Source organism: Cololabis saira, chromosome 1 (assembly GCF_033807715.1).
Source record: "Cololabis saira isolate AMF1-May2022 chromosome 1, fColSai1.1, whole genome shotgun sequence".
In the NCBI taxonomy this organism is placed as follows: Eukaryota; Metazoa; Chordata; class Actinopteri; order Beloniformes; family Belonidae; genus Cololabis; species Cololabis saira.
The window spans coordinates 7743757-7761313 of record NC_084587.1 but is presented as its reverse complement, the minus strand read 5'-3'; the positions used below and the strand labels follow the sequence as shown (position 1 = coordinate 7761313).

At 40.5% G+C, this 17557-nt stretch overlaps 1 protein-coding gene across 1 annotated transcript in view; it reads left to right on the top strand.

Moving 5' to 3' along the window:
* usp43a (ubiquitin specific peptidase 43a) overlaps positions 1–17557 on the top strand; it is a 305451-nt gene that overhangs the window by 189491 nt on the left and 98403 nt on the right. The window contains exon 13 of the mRNA XM_061733346.1: positions 14265–14384. Within this exon, the coding sequence (XP_061589330.1) occupies positions 14265–14384 (120 nt within the window). The remainder of the gene's footprint in view (positions 1–14264; positions 14385–17557) is intronic.

Sequence of the window (17557 nt, the reverse complement as noted above, 5' to 3'; positions counted from 1 at the left end):
TGCTTTAAGGAAAAACAGGACTTGACTTCCTTAAAGACAATGATCAGCCTCCCAAAGAACTTTTGAACTTCTCCAAACCAGCGGCCAATGATTGTGCTAATTATAAAACTCTTCATAGTAAGACAGTTTGTAAAAAGACTTCACGAACCGGTCTTGAGTCGCTCAACAATTGGATGACTTGGATGATTGTTGCTCTGAAAGTGGCATCACCGTGACAGGGGAAGACATTTGACTCCAAACGCTCCCAAAACTTTACCGACAAACAACGTTTGATTAATCCAAACCTGCAGATGAAAGGAGCAGAAATGGCAGGTTCTGAGCGCCGTGCTTGGTGCTCACGTATCTAAAAACCAAAAATAGAGACAAAAACAGAAGTCCTGCAGAGCAAATTGAGCTAATCTCATGTCTGGAACATCGTCTGATCTGGGTGATTGACAGTAGTCAATCAGAGCCATAGGGAGATTGTTTGCACAGCTTCTCCTTGCCTCTGCCACACAGAAATGGTATATTCTTGTAATTCAGAACAACTTATAACGTGGAAAAAAGTACAAAAAGTTAAAGCGAAGCCTCAGGAAGTTCTCATTACAGAGAGGTGCTCCTCGTATCCTTGCAAGTCTTAGGTTATAACCAGTTCTGGAGTTGAGGGTGGATGAGGGGGGATGGCATCCCCCCTGAAATTAAAACGGTCCAAATCATCGCCCTGTAAAACTGCCTTATGTATATTTCCATCCCTTATGTCATTTCATCAATGAATGTGGTTTTACTGCTTTTCAACATTTATGGCCCTTTCCCACTAGTACCACCTCAGCTCGCTTCTACCCACCACGCCCTCGTCTTGCGCTTTTCCACTACGGGCCAAGGCGGGCCGAGCCGCGCCAAGCAGATACTTTTTCTGTAACCATTCTGTCGAGGTTCTAACCGGGCTGAGCCGGTGTCGGTGCTTTTTTTTCCCACCTGCTTTTTTTTATCGGAGGTCTCCCGTACGTGATGACGTTCCGTCTTGTGATTGGCTTTTGACCGTTTGTGTGAAAAGACCAGGAACAGAGTGACTACGGCAGCCGAGAGAGAGAGAGAGAAGTCATTGAAAGAAGGTCGTGTCGTGAACAGCAGTTATATGTTTCTTCTCCCTTTTACCTCCACTATGATCTGCTGCTTCTGACTTTACAGAAGTGTATGTCTCTATATGTTCTCATTGTTGAATCTGTAAATGTCTAAGCAAAATAGTCATAATACATTATATAAATATAATTTAAAAAATTTTACTTCAACTAAGCGCTCACTGATTAATCCGCAATTGCCAAAAAAGACGTTTTGAATGTGAAGACATGGTGAAAAACTACCTTCCTAGCTTAACATGGCAAAAAAATACCATCGCGGGGAAAAAATGCACACTTCCGGGGAAAATATTTCAGCCCGATACAATCTGGTACTCACACCGGGACTATTTTTTACGTCATCATCCTCCTCGCCCCTGATTGGTCGGGGGGCGGGGCCTCAGACGTTTGAATCAGGAAGCGGGAGTCAGCGCGAGAGCGACTCGCGGCAATTTTATTATACAGCACAAACGTCTGTTTGGTGATCCAACTCTGAGTTGCAGATGTTCATAAACCTGGGGGATGACGAGAGAATTAAAAAAGGGATGTAGACGGGCTGTTTTACTCTCAGCGCTCGCGGCTCCAGCTGGTTTCTGATCAGCGCCGACACAAACAAAACGGTTGCGCAATCGAGTACGTCACAGCAGCTTCACCCCAACCCCCCCACTTCTCACCTAGCTGTGGAAAAACAAACGGGGACAAAGCGGGTGGAGGCGAGCCGAGCCGCGCTGAGTAGATACTAGTGGAAAAGCGCCATTAGAGTCATCACCAGAAAAATAACACCAGAAAAATAACTTATTTGACAATTTTCACCTGTTCCAAGTAGATTTTCACTTGAAATAAGTAGGAAAATCTGCCAGTGGGACAAGATTTATCTTCTTATTACAAGCAAAAAAATCTTGTTCCACTGGCAGATTTTTCTACTTATTTCAAGTGAAAATCTACTTGAAACAGGTGAAAATTGTTGTTTTTTCCAGTGATGAGTCTTGTTTTAAGTGTAAGATTTTTTTACTAAAATGAGACATTTTAACTAGAAATAAGACAAATATTCTTGTTAAGATTTTGAGTTTTTGCAGTGATCAATTTTACTTATCCTGTGAAGGACAGAGGCATATTGATAAGTTCAGAAAAGTGTTTTTTATTGTTGTGTTTTGATGTATTTGATGTAAGCCCAGTGGATATTTAAAGCTTACAGAAGGCTGCATTTAACTGCTGCTATGTCATTCCTGCAGTATTTCTGCAGGTGTTTTGGTCACTGCTATTATTGTTAATATATTATATTATTTGTAATCAGCACAAATTATCTGTCCCCATATGATAAAATCCACCATCCCCCCCTGATTTCTTTTCACAACTCGAGTACTGGTTATAACGGTTGTTACGGCCCTTGAGCCGAGCTCTTTGCGCCTTGTTTCCTGCTCCAGCGAGGGTTGGCTTCAGCCCCAGCTGTCACCTCCACGGGGGGGAACCACTTGCCATACTAATGGATACCATCAAGGAAATACAGAAATAACCCCGGTGCTCAGACGGAGGAGAACGGATGTTCCTCTGAAGTGGGAAGACTCTGCCAGCCGTTTCCGAGTGTGTCATTAAGCACTTTTACTCAGCGATGATGCTGTAAAGCTTCATTCTGCGTCCCGTCTCTAGAGATCCCACGGAGGGGAAACATTTCCTCGACAGTGGGCGGTTTCACGCACCATCCTAGGACGCTCCTTTCCACTTCCCTGCAGCCCACAGTCGGCGGCGCGTCCCTGATGACTTACGGCGCTCTGACCGGAACACGCTCCGGGGGAGTTTGACTTGTTCGCATGACACTAGGGGTGTAACGATACACTAATCTCACAATACGGTACGATACACGATATTGAGGTCACGATAACGATATGATACGATATTATAGCAGTATTTTTTTAACAACCTTGCACGAGGAACATATGACTGGAAAAAATTATATTTTATTTGAAAGACACAAAATACAAAACAATGCTGTGCGTTTGCCCTATTGTTACAGTTTGTAATGCTTTATAACTGTTTAAGTTTTAAAGAGAAAGCCAGGCCAACCATTTTCCACAGACTGAACTAAAAGTAAAGGTCAGGTTTGCATTATGCATCTTCAGTTTCATACAAGTACAAATATTTAGCCACAAACTGAATAGTTTCTCTCATGTATGATTTGACTTTTTTCTTTTCCAGAAATTTAACAACTAAAATTAATTAAATAAATAAAATTAAATAAATACATACAATTTTACATAATGAAAAAGATTGATTCATGCTCACCTTATAAGTGTAAGAGGAGATTTATTTTTGTTAAGAAGGTTATTTTGGTAATTCAGGGTTCATTATTTTATAAATATATTCTTTATATTTTGATGTAAATCAGGGACTATAATGACACTAGTCAGTTTATCTGTAGTGATTAGTCTGTTTTAGATTGGGCGGAGTGATACGCCACAGTACGGCACTAGGTGCTGTGTTGATGTTCTAAAATCCTTCCCACTGGCCCCCTTACTGGCAAAAACAGCTGCAACTAGTGGAGAAGACAGTATAACAGCCGATTATCAGCTTAAATTAAAGGCAGTTGGACTTGACAGTGACCCGTACAGTTACCCCAAGAACCAGTGGTCCATGGACATTAAAGGTATTGTGACATCATTTTTAACATGCTTTTAACACTATTAAAAGTCTTGGCCAACATCCCTCAAATGTGTCTAAAAGAGTGTAACAAGAAAAACTTCACTCTAGTACTGCGCCGTAAAAAATGCTTCCTTTCCCCCTTTCCTGTCAATCATTGCTCCGCTCCTCCTCCAAACCTCCTCCTCCTCCAGCCATACGCTCACAGCGGCGTCGGAGAGTTAAGCTGAGAGCGACAGGCGAAGCATGCACGGAAAAGCAGGAGGGCGAACCACAGCAAACAATCATAAAAATAAAGGCATGTAAATAAAGTGTCCCCTTATCTTAAGTCCAGTCAGTGGCCGCGGGTCTTCTTAGCAGTTTTCCTCCGGTGATTAGAACAGAAGAGGCTGTAAACAGCTCCGTGTTAAGCCTGATTTATGGTTCCGCGTTAAATCGACGCAGAGCCTACGCCGTAGGGTTCAGCGTATGGTGCGCGTCGCCGCGTACCCTTCGCCGTCGTTCTGCGTCGGTGTAACGCGGAACCATAAATCAGCCTTTATGGTGCACTGGAGAGGAGAGGAGGCAGGGAGCTGGGTGGAGGGGGCGGTGATTTAGCGGGTCGTTACGTAACGGCCCGCCAGCAAACCAGGTGCGCCGTTTTTGCATAGTTATGCGGAAAATCCCAGAAAGCACACAATACACTGAATGTTAAAAGTTCGTTGTTTTTTGGGTGTAATTGATGTCAAGACACCCAACAAAACACAAAAAATCAAGAAAAATGTGTTTTTCATGTCACAATCCCTTTAATATTTGGCCACGAATCGAGTTTCCTGATATTTATATGTACTTAGTTTCTACGACGGGGAAATACACGAAGTAAAGCTTGAAGGCTTACAAAAGTCTTGACGATTGGTCCGACTTCAAGGCAGGATTTGTTGTAGAAATTAAAGTGATGAGGACACGGAACTTTATGATTTGACCGTTTAACGTTAGCTACACAAAAATCCAACATTACCTGATACAAAATGGGAACCGCAAATCCACGTTTCGGTGTCTGGAATCCAGTTGTTTCTGTGAATTGCAGAGATCCATTTGTCTCTCTTAAAGGAGCATGAGGCAGGATTTATGAAAAGAATTTGTATTGGTTTTAAGTTTTCTAGTAATAATGTCAGATGAAGCGTTCCAAACCAAAAAGAATGATTCCTCTAGTGTATCTCTCCGTTGCCTTGAACAGGCTGTGTGCTGCAAAATGTGCTGCAATTGTGGGGCCGAATTTCCCGCGCTGTCCTGCGGATGTGACGTCATATGACGCTGCATGCGCGTTCTCTGCAGTACCCCCGACGGCCGTCGTGGCGAAGGGTGGCGCTAATGAGTCTCATTTCTTAAAAGGAGCCTCGTGCTCCTTTAAGCTGATTTTTCAGCAGTCTGTAAAACGATAACTCCGATTTCTTGCTAAATCTATGAGTACAGTCGATCGCACAACAGCTCTGTCCCATTTTAGATGTTTTCCAGTTGCTCAAACTGAAAGTTTACGCCGCTCTGACACTCAGTCTTTCTGCCACTCAGTGGGCGTAACCTGCTGTGAAGTCTCATCTGTTTTTATTGTTTTTATTGTTTTATTGTTTATTCGGATCCCCATTAGCTCTTGCCTTGGCAAGAGCTAGTCTTCCTGGGGTCCAGCAAGGACAAACATTCCAAAACATATTACTCTACAATCGTCCTTTAACCAAAAAACAATAATTAGAAATTAAGAAGCTAAAATAGAAATAAAATAATATAAAATAAACAGCAGTAGAACTCAATACAATTACTTTGTAAAACTAAACCAAAATCACAACATCACATCACAACACTTTGCCTCTGAACAGTTTTGTTCAGCATGTTTTAGTACAGTAGTTCACTTGCATTAGACTCAAAACCTGTGACGTCATGCGGATTCCCTCTATAAGTACTTTCATGAAAAGCTGAATTTTTTATTTATTTATTTATTCTTGGTTTGATCAGGTATCAAAAATAAACAAGTTTAAAGGGTATGTCAGTGTCAAAAAGTTCTTCCTTAGAAATCATAATCTTAAAAGGCATTAAATTGTTATGGCTTGTAAATGTTCTTTATAATTTAAACATTTTAGCATTTTATTGGTTATCTAGGCCGTCTTGAGACCACAAATGGTAAAAAAAAAAAAAAATATGGCAGAAAAACAATGCATGAAGAACATAGCGTGGAGTATAAACAGTGTGTGTGTGTGTGTGTGTGTGTGTGTGTGTGTGTGTGTGTGTGTGTGTGTGTGTGTGTGTGTGTGTGTGTGTGTGTGTGTGTGTGTGTGTGTGTGTGTGTGTGTGTGTGTGTGTGTGTTGTGCCTGAAATAGTGAAAGGTCGGAAGCAGACGACCATTTATATTGTATTATTGTAATATCAAAGTTTGCTTACATTTATTACGGTATTCTCATTTAAAATTCATTAAATGTGCACATTAAGCACAAAGAGTGCTCAGGCATGAAAATGAAATGATTAAAATGCAAATCTTTTTAAAACGACTTCCTGCTGAGGCCTGGATCCTGGATGGCAGGATTAAACGATGCCCGAATGTTTATTGTGAATTCATTTTGTAAATAACATAGAGAGGAAATAAACAGAGTAATCCTCCGAGTTTATCCGGCGCAGTGCGGTTAGTCAGTAAATAGGATTTAATCCCCTAATAAAATCCCTCTTTGGTTAAATTCTGTTTATCGTGAACCATCAACTGTGACTAATAGCATCACATTGTTACTATCACTGTTACGATGCGTTGTGTTTCGTGTTAAACGACGACTGAATCAGTTCATTTCCCTTTGGGGATACAGTAAATGAAGTCTCTTTGAACTGAATTTGAATTTGAATCAGTCTTTGATCACATTCCTCCATCGGCGGTATAAAGAGAACTGGACCGATGCTCGTACAACCCCCTCCCTGGTCGTCATGCTTTTGAAATGAGAAAAACATTTTTAAAGTTCCGACAGCAAAAGTGAATATTTAACCACTTTTGTTTTCTTTTTTTGGGTATATTTACAGCCCACACGGTAGAATACATCGCTTCGCTGTTCTGTGCCTTGATTCCTCTGCCGCATCGCCAAAGTCGGGCATCTTTGCATCTGGTCTTTTAAAAAAGGAGGGAAAAAAGAGAAAACATTTGGTGATTTTGGCTTCAAGGCTTCCATTCGAACTTTCCACAACTTCTCTGTCGACTGTAGATTTTATAGACTTTAAGTATTGACATTAGGAATGAGCGATACTTTACCGTTCACAATATACCGTCAAAAAAATTCCCCACGGTAACAATTTGTCATCTCGCGGTAAAAACGATAAATTCCCATTAATGACGTTTTTGTGTGAAGCCTGAATTATGGTTCTGTGTTAAATCGACGCAGAGCCTACGGCGTAGGTTGTCCTGTTTCTTTATCAGTGTGAGAAAGTGAGCAACCCCTCCCCTTCTCACCCTCAGCGGACATTTTTTTAATGTGTGTGTCAGAGTGGAGGATTGGGCGTGGTCTGCGGGGGAGCAGCACACAGGTGTGCCTGGTTCTGTTAATTGGAGCCCACCTGTGTCCAATCAACCTCTCCACCCTGTCTGGGTATAAAAGCAGCGGCTGGATACCAGAAGGGAGGCTGTTGATTTGATGTAGCTTGCTGAGAGGCTATGCCCCTTTGTGCCATTTTTAGACTACAGATTTTGCCTTCACCTGTATGTCTTTGTGCTTTTTTACCTGGAATAAAAAGCCTTATTTTTTGGCATTCTACGCTCTGCAAGGTTCTTTTTACACCTCATCACCCAGCTCCAGTTTTGCCTTGTCCCCTTGTACGTGGGGAGGCCGCTCTGGTTCCTCACATTTGGTGGCAGTGGTGGGATCTTTGGCGCCACCTGAAAACTGGAGAGAAGAGGTGGGAAGCGACGCCGTGGGTTTGGCGGAGTCTGGGAGACCCGGTGACCAGCAGGAGTCTGGGAGACCCGGTGACCAGCAGGAGTCTGGGAGACCCGGTGACCAGGAGGAGGTCTGTAACCGGCAGGATGCGTCCTCGGATACCGGGAGGAAGCGTCCTCGGATACCGGGAGGAAGCGTCCTCGGATACCGGGAGGAAGCGTCCTCGGCAACTGGGAGGAAGCGGCCGGCAACCGGAGGAAATGGCCGTTTTCCTGTCTCGCAACGGGGTTGGCGAGACTCCAGAGGGGGAGGGAAGTGTGAGAAAGTGAGCAACCCCTCCCCTTCTCACCCTCAGCGGACATTTTTTTAATGTGTGTGTCAGAGTGGAGGATTGGGCGTGGTCTGCGGGGGAGCAGCACACAGGTGTGCCTGGTTCTGTTAATTGGAGCCCACCTGTGTCCAATCAACCTCTCCACCCTGTCTGGGTATAAAAGCAGCGGCTGGATACCAGAAGAGAGGCTGCTGAAGGAAGCTTGTTGTGAGGCTATGCCCCTTTGTGCCATTCTTGTTAGAATATTGTTTTTGCCTTCGCTTGTATGTCTTTGTGCTTTTTGGCATACAATAAAAAGCCTTATTTTTTGGCATTCTACGCTCTGCAAGGTTTTTTTTACACCTCATCATCCAGCTCCAGTTTTGCCTTGTCCCCTTGTACGTGGGGAGGCCGCTCTGGTTCCTCACAATCAGGTTGTATTTTTGTTCTACTTTGTGATTTAATAAGCTAAGAAAACTTGAAGGACAATGGTACTGTTTAAGCCATACAGTTTGAATAAATGTTGAATCTGTTCTTAAATTTCAAACTTGTTTCATTTGAGTCATTACAGTTTTGCAGTACAGGTGTACTAATTTAATTGGTTTTTATTAATTAAATTTAATTGTTGTAGTTTAGTAGCATTTAGTATTCTTTTAGAGCAGCGTTTTGGGGGCTCCAAAGACTGAATGTGGTGATAGATTTATAGTTAAAAAGGTGGAGTTGAATTGGTATTTTTTCTATCGTCATTTTTATCGTTATGGGGATAAATGCCAGAAATTATCGGGATACATTTTTTAGTCCATACCGCCCATCCCTAATTGACATAAGTGGCTAGTTATCAATTAAAGGCTCTCTCTGAGGCTTCTTGTCGACAGACTTCACAACAAATGTTGCACGGTGCAGTTGTTTAACACCACCCTTGTCCAAGAAGGTCAAGCGGCAGCTTTCTTTCTTTTTTTTCTTTTTTTTCTTTTTTAGACAGATTTGAGGCAGTGAAAACCTAGAAGTCCAAGCCTTTTAATGCGTTTGCACTTTGCTCTGTGTTTTGTGGACGTTGCTTCCCACCAGTCGGGGTAAAGGTCAGGAAGAGCTGCAGTCAGTTCACACGTTTTCCTGGCAATCCTTGACCGCTGTTACAAGCTGTAATGAGTCATGTACGACTGCAACGGAACATGAAAATCTGACTTTTTATCCCTTTTTTCCAATTAGTTTTGTGCTTAACGCCATAGTGATCATTATCGAGCTGTTAAGTCCACTTTAAAGTATTATTCAGAGCACATTATATGCAGTTAAATGATAAAAAACACTTTCAGTCGTTACCTCTTTAAATAATCCTTTATTCAAAGGTTCTTTAGCGCCAGAAACCCTTGTTTCATCTCCGGTTTGGTCAAAGAGTCAATCAATGCATTTAATTCCTCTTTAATTCAGAATTAAAATTAAATCCGATTTAAAATGAGTAAAAATAACCACGTAAACATCTAATTCCGAATGAAAATGTCCATTCCGAATTAAACTTAATTCCGAAGTAAGTGGCTGTTTTTTTCCGATTTTAAATCTGAATAGAATAATTCCAGATCATGTTTACACTCATTGCACTTTAAATTAATTCCGGTCTTTCTTTCTGCTCGTTCCCTCGCCCGTCTGTCTCCATGATCTTATATTCCACACTGGGCTTGTTTTCCAAACAAAGTTTCAAGATGGCAGCACGCAGTAAACAGAAGTCAAGAGCAGAGACCATTTATTTAATAAATAACTTAGGAAAATAATTAAAAGAACAGATGGCAGGAAACATAAAAATTGTGATATTTTCAAAGTTGTAGCGGCTAAGTTTGTTCTTCTTCCGGGAGATCTAATTTCCGGTAGACGTAACTTCCAGCGCCCCCCTGTCCAATCAGAACCCTTCCCAACCCCCAGACCTTAAGCGGAATTGGATAAAGCCAAATTCGGAATTATTTAATTCGGAATAATTAATTCTGAATTAAAAAACATCATGTAACCGTGGCCAATTTGGGTTTATCGTCAGTACTGGAGTTGAGGGGGGATGAGGGGGGATGGCATCCCCCCCTGAAATAAAAACGGTCAAAATCATCCCCCCTGTAAAACTGCCATCCCCCCTTTCCATCCCTTATGTCATTTCATCAATGAATGTGGTTTTACTGCTATTTCAACATTTAGAGTCATCACCAGAAAAATAACTTATTTGACAATTTTCACCTGTTTCAAGTAAATTTTCACTTGAAATAAGTAGGAAAATCTGCCAGTGGGACAAGATTTATCTTCTCATTACAAGCAAAAAATTGTTGTTCCACTGGCAGATTTTTCTACTTATTTTAAGTAAAAATCTACTTGAAACAGGTGAAAATTGTTGTTTTTTCCAGTGATCAGTCTTGTTTTAAGTGTAATGAGATTTTTTTACTAAAATGAGACATTTTAACTAGAAATACGACAAATATTCTTGTTAAGATTTTGAGTTTTTGCAGTGATCCATTTTACTTATCCTGTGAAGGACAGAGTCATATTGATAAGTTCAGAAAAGTGTTTTTTATTGTTGTGTTTTGATGTATTTGATGTAAGCCCAGTGGATATTTAAAGCTTACAGAAGGCTGCATTTAACTGCTGCTATGTCATTCCTGCAGTATTTCTGCAGGTGTTTTGGTCAGTGCTATTATTTGTAATATATTATATTATTTGTAATCAGCACTAATTATCTGTCCCCCTATGATAAAATCCACCATCCCCCCTGATTTTTTTTGACAACTCGAGTACTGTTTATCGTTCTCCTTCAGACCTTTTGTAATTTCCTACCGACGGAGATCTGCTGTTAGTGTATTAGTGTCCTGGGTCCATCACAGATTGTCGTTTTCTTTGCTTGTGCACCTACTTATGAGGATTTGACTCAGCCTTTGATGGGATTATGATCTTTGGGGTTTGGTTGTACCCAAGGTCTCTGAAGAACTTGATCACTTTTGCCCAGGGACAATTGAAAACACTTCAGTCATCAGCAAAGTGCTCCTGGATTGTTGGAGACGTTGCTCTCGGAGGACATTTTAAAAGCACTCTTTAATCATGGCAGCGTTTTTATGAGTGGAGTTGTTGCTGAACACGTTCCTAGAATAGAAGGAACACAAACCTGGGTGGTTCCCAGGCTGTTTCACTGTTGACATGAAACAGGACTCATGATACCTTCGCTGCCTTTCTTCACACCAAACCGATAATCGGCAGTCGGGTGAGGTCGGTGGCTCGAGTCGGGTTGGTGTGTCCTGTCTGCGTTGGTGTTCATTTTGGCCGATTCAACATGTAGAGTCGTCCACTAGCTGTCGGCCTCTATGACCAATCTGATTGGAGGAGAGCTAGCCCTCGACTAGCGAGAGAGTTAACCGGAAACCGACGATGGTAAAAACACTAAACTACAGTCTACATATCGTCGGTTTGGATCTGGATTGTGTTTGATTCTATTATAATTTCATTATTAGCATTGTATCTTCGATCCTTCTTGACTTCTTTCAAAAGTGAAAACACTGACTTATGACAGCAGGCTTTGTTCAGTATTTTTTTGACCGACTCGGAGAAATGAGGGACGACTTTATGTCCGACTGCTTTTCTCCCGATGGTCGGCCGTCGGGTTGGTGTGTCCCAGCCTGAAAGTGTCCACTTGTCCATCGCTGAACTGCTCTACTCTCGTGGCGACAGCATTCCTTATCTTTTTTTTTCTCTCTTGTCTACTTATATTTGAATGGTTAATACCAAGTTTGGTAAAAAATAGAGCATGCATATGCATATGCAAGTCTGAAATGAGAGAAACACAGGAAAACACACAACAGGCACACAAGCCTTTGGAATCTGCAAGAGAGAAAACAAACAAACAGAAAGGGAACAGGCAGAGACACAAACAACAACCAAAACTGAATCCAGAGCATTCCTTATCTGCATCCTCCCTTGCTCGGCATCCTGAGACGTTCAGTGTCCTGCATGTGAGACCATTTCAATGCTCTCCGACACCAGAAGTCAAACGACGTCTTTCTGCTCGTCTTGTTCAGTCAGAATGAGGCTGGTTTCAGGGTTACACTTAAACAAACACTTAAACTTCACACATTCATCCCATTCTCCTCCTTCAAAAATACACTCCCAACATTAATCCGAGATCATGCACATGTTTGTAACTCTTGCAGAGTGCTACCACTTTTTACTCATATTTTTCTCATGTGTTGTGTGTTTTTTATATTCAGTGTTTGATTGTTTGTTTCACTGTGATTGTATGTGCTTGACTCTTCGTGCTGCCTCTTGCCCAGGTCTTCATTGTAAATGAGAAACTGTTCTCAACTGACTTACCTGGTTAAATAAAGGTGAAATAAAAAATAAATAAATAAAGTTCATTGTCCCGACTCCTCGGGGGAGTCGTTTCTCTGCTTTTTAAGAGGTTAACAGCTGAACAACGGTGATCGGCACAGACTGATTTAACGTGCGCTGAGTAGATGGAGTTGCGCCGGAGGTCGTCACGCACAGCAAATGAATGAAAAACCACGAAAAGTAGATTAACAACATTTGTTTTTCCATGAGTTTTCCAGTGAAACGAAGGTAGTAGCTCTCTTATAACTTGGCAATGCCGCCATCTTACACTAACGTCCTTGAATAAATGAATGAATAAATGTCAGATTGTCCTATGAAGGAAATGTTTGTTTTTCTGGGAAAACAAAAAACAAGACGTCTATTTGTCGTCTCAAGCTCAGGGACGTCTCAAAATAGGGCAGCTAGGTTGGTTTTGGGCTGTTCACTTAGATCCAATGTGAGTGGAATGCATGACTGACTCTCCTGGCTCACTGTGGAGAAGAGACTCTCATTCAACACACTATCAATGTTTAAATGGGTCACTAGTAGTAAAACTCCAGTTTTTTTGTTTGAACAAGTTGTTTTCACTAATAATATTCATGATCATAACACTAGAGGGTCCAGTAATGGTCTGCTTGTATTGCCTCATTCAAAAAAAAATGCTTTACAATGTTCTTTTATCTACAGGTCAATGTCTCTCTGGAATTATCTACCTCAGTATCTCTGCTGTATTTACAATAAATCCATTTTTAAGAGGAAACTTACATTTTATTTAAGACAGTAATTCAATCTTTTTGGTGTGTTGTGTATATGATCAGTTTTAGATGACGGGTTTGTCTATTACAGGAGTCGGCAACCCGCGGCTCTAGAGCCGCATGCGGCTCTTTAGCGCCGCCCTAGTGGCTCCTGGAGCTTTTTCAAAAATGTTTGACCTTTTTTTTCCTTTCTTACTTCTTTTTTTTCTTTTTTCCTTTTTTTCTTCTTTTTTCTTTTTTTTCTCTTTTTCACCTTTTTTGTCTCTTTTTCTTTTTTCTCTTCTTTTTTTTCTTTTTTTTTCTTTTTTCTTCTTTTTATTTCCTTTTTTCCTCTTTTTTTCTTCCTTTTTCCTTTCCTTTTTAATCTTGACATTTCGACTTTTTTCTCAACATTTCGATTTTTTCCTCAACATTTAGACTTTTTTCTCGAAATTTTGACTTTTTTCTCGAAACTTTGACTTTTTCTCAATATTTCGACTTTTTCTTTACATTTTGACTTTTTTCATGAAATTTTGACTATTTCCTCTGCATTTCGACTTTTTTCTCAACATTTCGACTTTTTTCTCGAAATTTGGACTTTTTTCTCAACATTTCGACTTTTTTCATGAAATTTTGACTATTTCCTCGGCATTTCAACTTTTTTTCTCAACATTTCGACTTTTTTCTTGATATTTCGACTTTTTTCTCAAGATTGTACTTCAACTTTAATCTTGACATTTCTACTTTTTTCTTGACATTTCAAATTTGTTCTCGAAGTGCATAATAAAAAATAAAAAAAATCTTCCCCCAGTTATAACTAATATAGATACATGCAGCATGTGTTGCCTTCCTTTTAAGGCTTATACAAGACTTTTCATTTTTTGCGGCTCCAGACATATTTGTTATTTGTGTTTTTGGTCCAATATCGCTCTTTCAACATTTTGGGTTGCCGACCCCTGGTCTATTATCTATTTTATGTATTGTGTTAGCTTTTATGTTTAGATTTTTGTTTTGTGTGCTTTTTAATTGTGATTGTATGTGTTGTGGACCCCAGGAAGACTAGCTGGCTGCTATGGCACCAGCTAATGGGGATCCTTAATAAATACATAAATATTGGAAAGTTTTTTTGTCAAACAGGTGAAAATCTGCTTTCATGACATCAGCTCATATTCCAGTGATGTCACAGCTCCTGCATGTGTGAATGAGGTGGAGCGGTCAGGAACACCTGTGCACCACCGGTCAGATTTCACCATCACGTCGTGACTTTGTCGTCTGCTCTGATTCCAGCTGGCCCCGGACGACGCGTGGAAGTGTCCCCACTGCAAGCAGCTGCAGCAGGGCATGGTGAAGATGAGTCTGTGGACGCTGCCGGACATACTGATCCTGCACCTCAAGCGCTTCAGACAGGTAGGCCAGGCTTGCAGAGGCTCTGCCACCTCCGCCGGTCCCTCACTCGGACCACGTCACAGCTACATTTAACAACTTTAGGGTGAACTGTAGAGAGCCGGTGCCACACAATGCTAAACCAGAAACCGTTCACACTCTTTTGACGAGCCCAGAGGCAGCAGTGTTGTGCAAGTTCATACTTCTCATGAACTAGTTCAAAGTTCAGTTCACATAATTTAAAAATGAGCAGTTCACATTCATAGTTCACCATTTTCACTTTGAACTGGTTCAAATTCAATTAATTTCAATATTTTTAGGGGAGAAGTACAAATGAAACGCCCCCCTATCCTAAAACTGTTCACTGTATATAATCATGTATTGTCCTAGTGCAGTGGTCGGCAACCCGCGGCTCCAGAGCCGCATGCAGCTCTTTAGCGCTGCCCTAGTGGCTCCTGGAGCTTTTTAAAAAATGTTTGACCTTTTTTTCCTTTTTTCTTCTTCTTTTTTTTCCCCTTTTTTTCCTCCTTTTTTTCCTTTTTTTCTCTTTTTTTCCTTTTTTCTTTCTTTTTTTTCTTGCTTTTTCCTTTCCTTTTTTCTCGACATTTTGATTTTTTTTGAACATGTCGACTTTTTTCTCGACATTCTGACTTTTTTCTCAACATTTCGACTTTTTTCTCGAGATTGTACTTCAACATTAATCTTGACATTTCAACTTTTTTTCTCGAAATTTTGACTTTTTCTCGACATTTCAACTTTTTTCTCAACATTTTGACTTTTTTCTTGAAGTGCATACTGAAAAAAAATCTCCCAGTTCTAACTAATATAGAAACATACAGCATGTGTTGCCTTCATTCTAAGGCTTATACAAGACTTTTCATTTTTTGCGGCTCCAGACATATTTGTTTTTTGTGTTTTTGGTCCAATATGGCTCTTTCAACATTTTGGGTTGCCGACCCCTGTCCTAGTGGCTTCTCAACTTTACTCAGAGGTTGTAAATCTCCAACAATGTCGTCCATTATCAGTTTGTCTAACTGTTGCAGGTAAATCAACCCCCTGAAGGTGCAGCAGTGGGACTGGAGTCGTTTGGGGCTGTTGGGTCTTCTTGGTCTTTCCTGATGACTTTGTTTGATTGTCAAGGACTTGCAGATATTTTTTTCGCACTGGACGGATGTTTTAACTCTACATGACGTTTCTAATGTGAAGTTGATGAGGCAGACGCTCAGACTTGTTTTCTCAGCGCAGGTGGACATAATTTGCACAGAAAGGTTAGATTTTTACCGTTGGATTCTTTGGGAGACAATAAAATTCTGCAGATAATGATAAGCGGATCATCATCTGACGGCTCGCTGATGCTGCGTCTGCAACGTCTCTCTCTTCACTGGTCATGTAAAGACTGCACCGGGTTCAGGCCACCGTTGCCATGGAGCTGGTGCCTGTTGTTATGCTAGTGTGCACTGCATTGTGGGTAATGTAGTGTGAAGTCGTCGTCGAGTCGAAACTGGTGAAATGAGAAGGAGGACTATTCCGTAATAATTGGACCTAAACAGTGAAGCTGAAACTCACATAATCTGAACAGTTCAAATTCCAGTTCGTTATCTGCAGAATGAACAAGTTCACGTTCAAGTTCTTTATTTGCAAATATGTTGCGTTCAGTTCAACGTTCTCACAGAAATGAACTTATTCAAGTTCATTTGAACTCGTTCATGCACAACACTGGGTAGCAGTGTTTACATAATTATTGAAAACTATCTGGCGTCTGTGAAGCTTCTTGAGCATGGAGGGGGATGGCCATAAAATGTGATGACAGAAGTTTACTCCGGGTGAAAACGCTGCAGACGTCAATAGCGTACACAAGCAAACATGTTTTTTAACTCAATATTTCACAAGGAAAAGATTACCTCAGATATTAAATGCCACATCTTGATGATGAGGGAAGGAGAACAACATTTTCCCTGTGTTTGGCGGCAGTTAAATGGGTGCTTGCTGTGAGAGACATTCAGAAACTCAGAAAAGTCACACCTGTCACTTTCTTTGGAGTCTGAAAAGCGCCCATCAGGAGCCGCGCGCAGCATGAAAATATTCAGACTAAATCTTTGTCTTCTCCTGACTTCAACTTCAAATTGTGGCTGGGATGTGTTGACTGTGATGATTGGGTCTCTTTTTTTCTTCCTCGTCTTCTCCTCTGTTGTCTTCTTTCATTAATACTCAAAAGTGGTACAGTGGAGAGCTGGAGTAGTGGTGGTACCAGGTCCATCTCTGTAAAATGACCAAAAGCACCGAGGAGGGAGTCGGTCCCGTTACGGTTCCAGACTAATGGAAACGTGCCTATAGTTCACTTACAGGACTGTCTCAGAAAATTAGAATATTGTGATAAAGTTCTTTATTTTCTGTAATGCAATTACAAAAACAAAAATGTCATACATTCTGGATTCATTACAAATCAACTGAAATATTGCAAACCTTTTTATTATTTTAATATTGCTGGTTATGGCTTACAGTTTAAGATTAAGATTCCCAGAATATTCACATTTTTTTAGATAGGATATTTGAGTTTTCTTAAGTTTTCTCCCAGAGTCATATGTTTTATTCTTTAATGTTATCATTATTTTGAAGAGTGAGATTTGTCAAAATGACCAAAAGGACCGAGGAGGAGGTCGGTCCCGTTATAGTTCCAGACTAATGGAAACGTGCCTATAGTTCACTTAGATTAAGTAAGAAGTCTAATAAAAGTACTTTGTATCATCTTTAAAATCCCAGCAGGAGTCAGATGTTTTATTCTTTAATGTTATCATTATTTTGAAGAGTGAGATTTCCCAAAATTACCAAAAGGACCGAGGAGGAGGTTAGTCCTGTTACAGTTCCAGACTCCTATTAATGGAAACATGCCTATAGTTAAATAAAGAAGGAAATAAAGCAATAAAAGTACTTTATATCATCTCTAAAATACGGAAGAGTATTAGGGACAGGCAGGAGAAAAATAAAAATTATATTTTAGAGGAGGACGATTTTTTTTTCATTATGCACTTCAAAAAAAAAGTCGAAATGTTGAGAAAAAAGTCGAAATGTTGAGAAAAAAGTCAAAATTTTGTGAATAAAGTCGAAATATTGAGAAAAAAGTCGAAATGTCGAGAATATTGTTGAAGTATAATTTCGAGAAAAAAGTCAAAATGTTGAGAAAAAAGTTGAAATGTCGA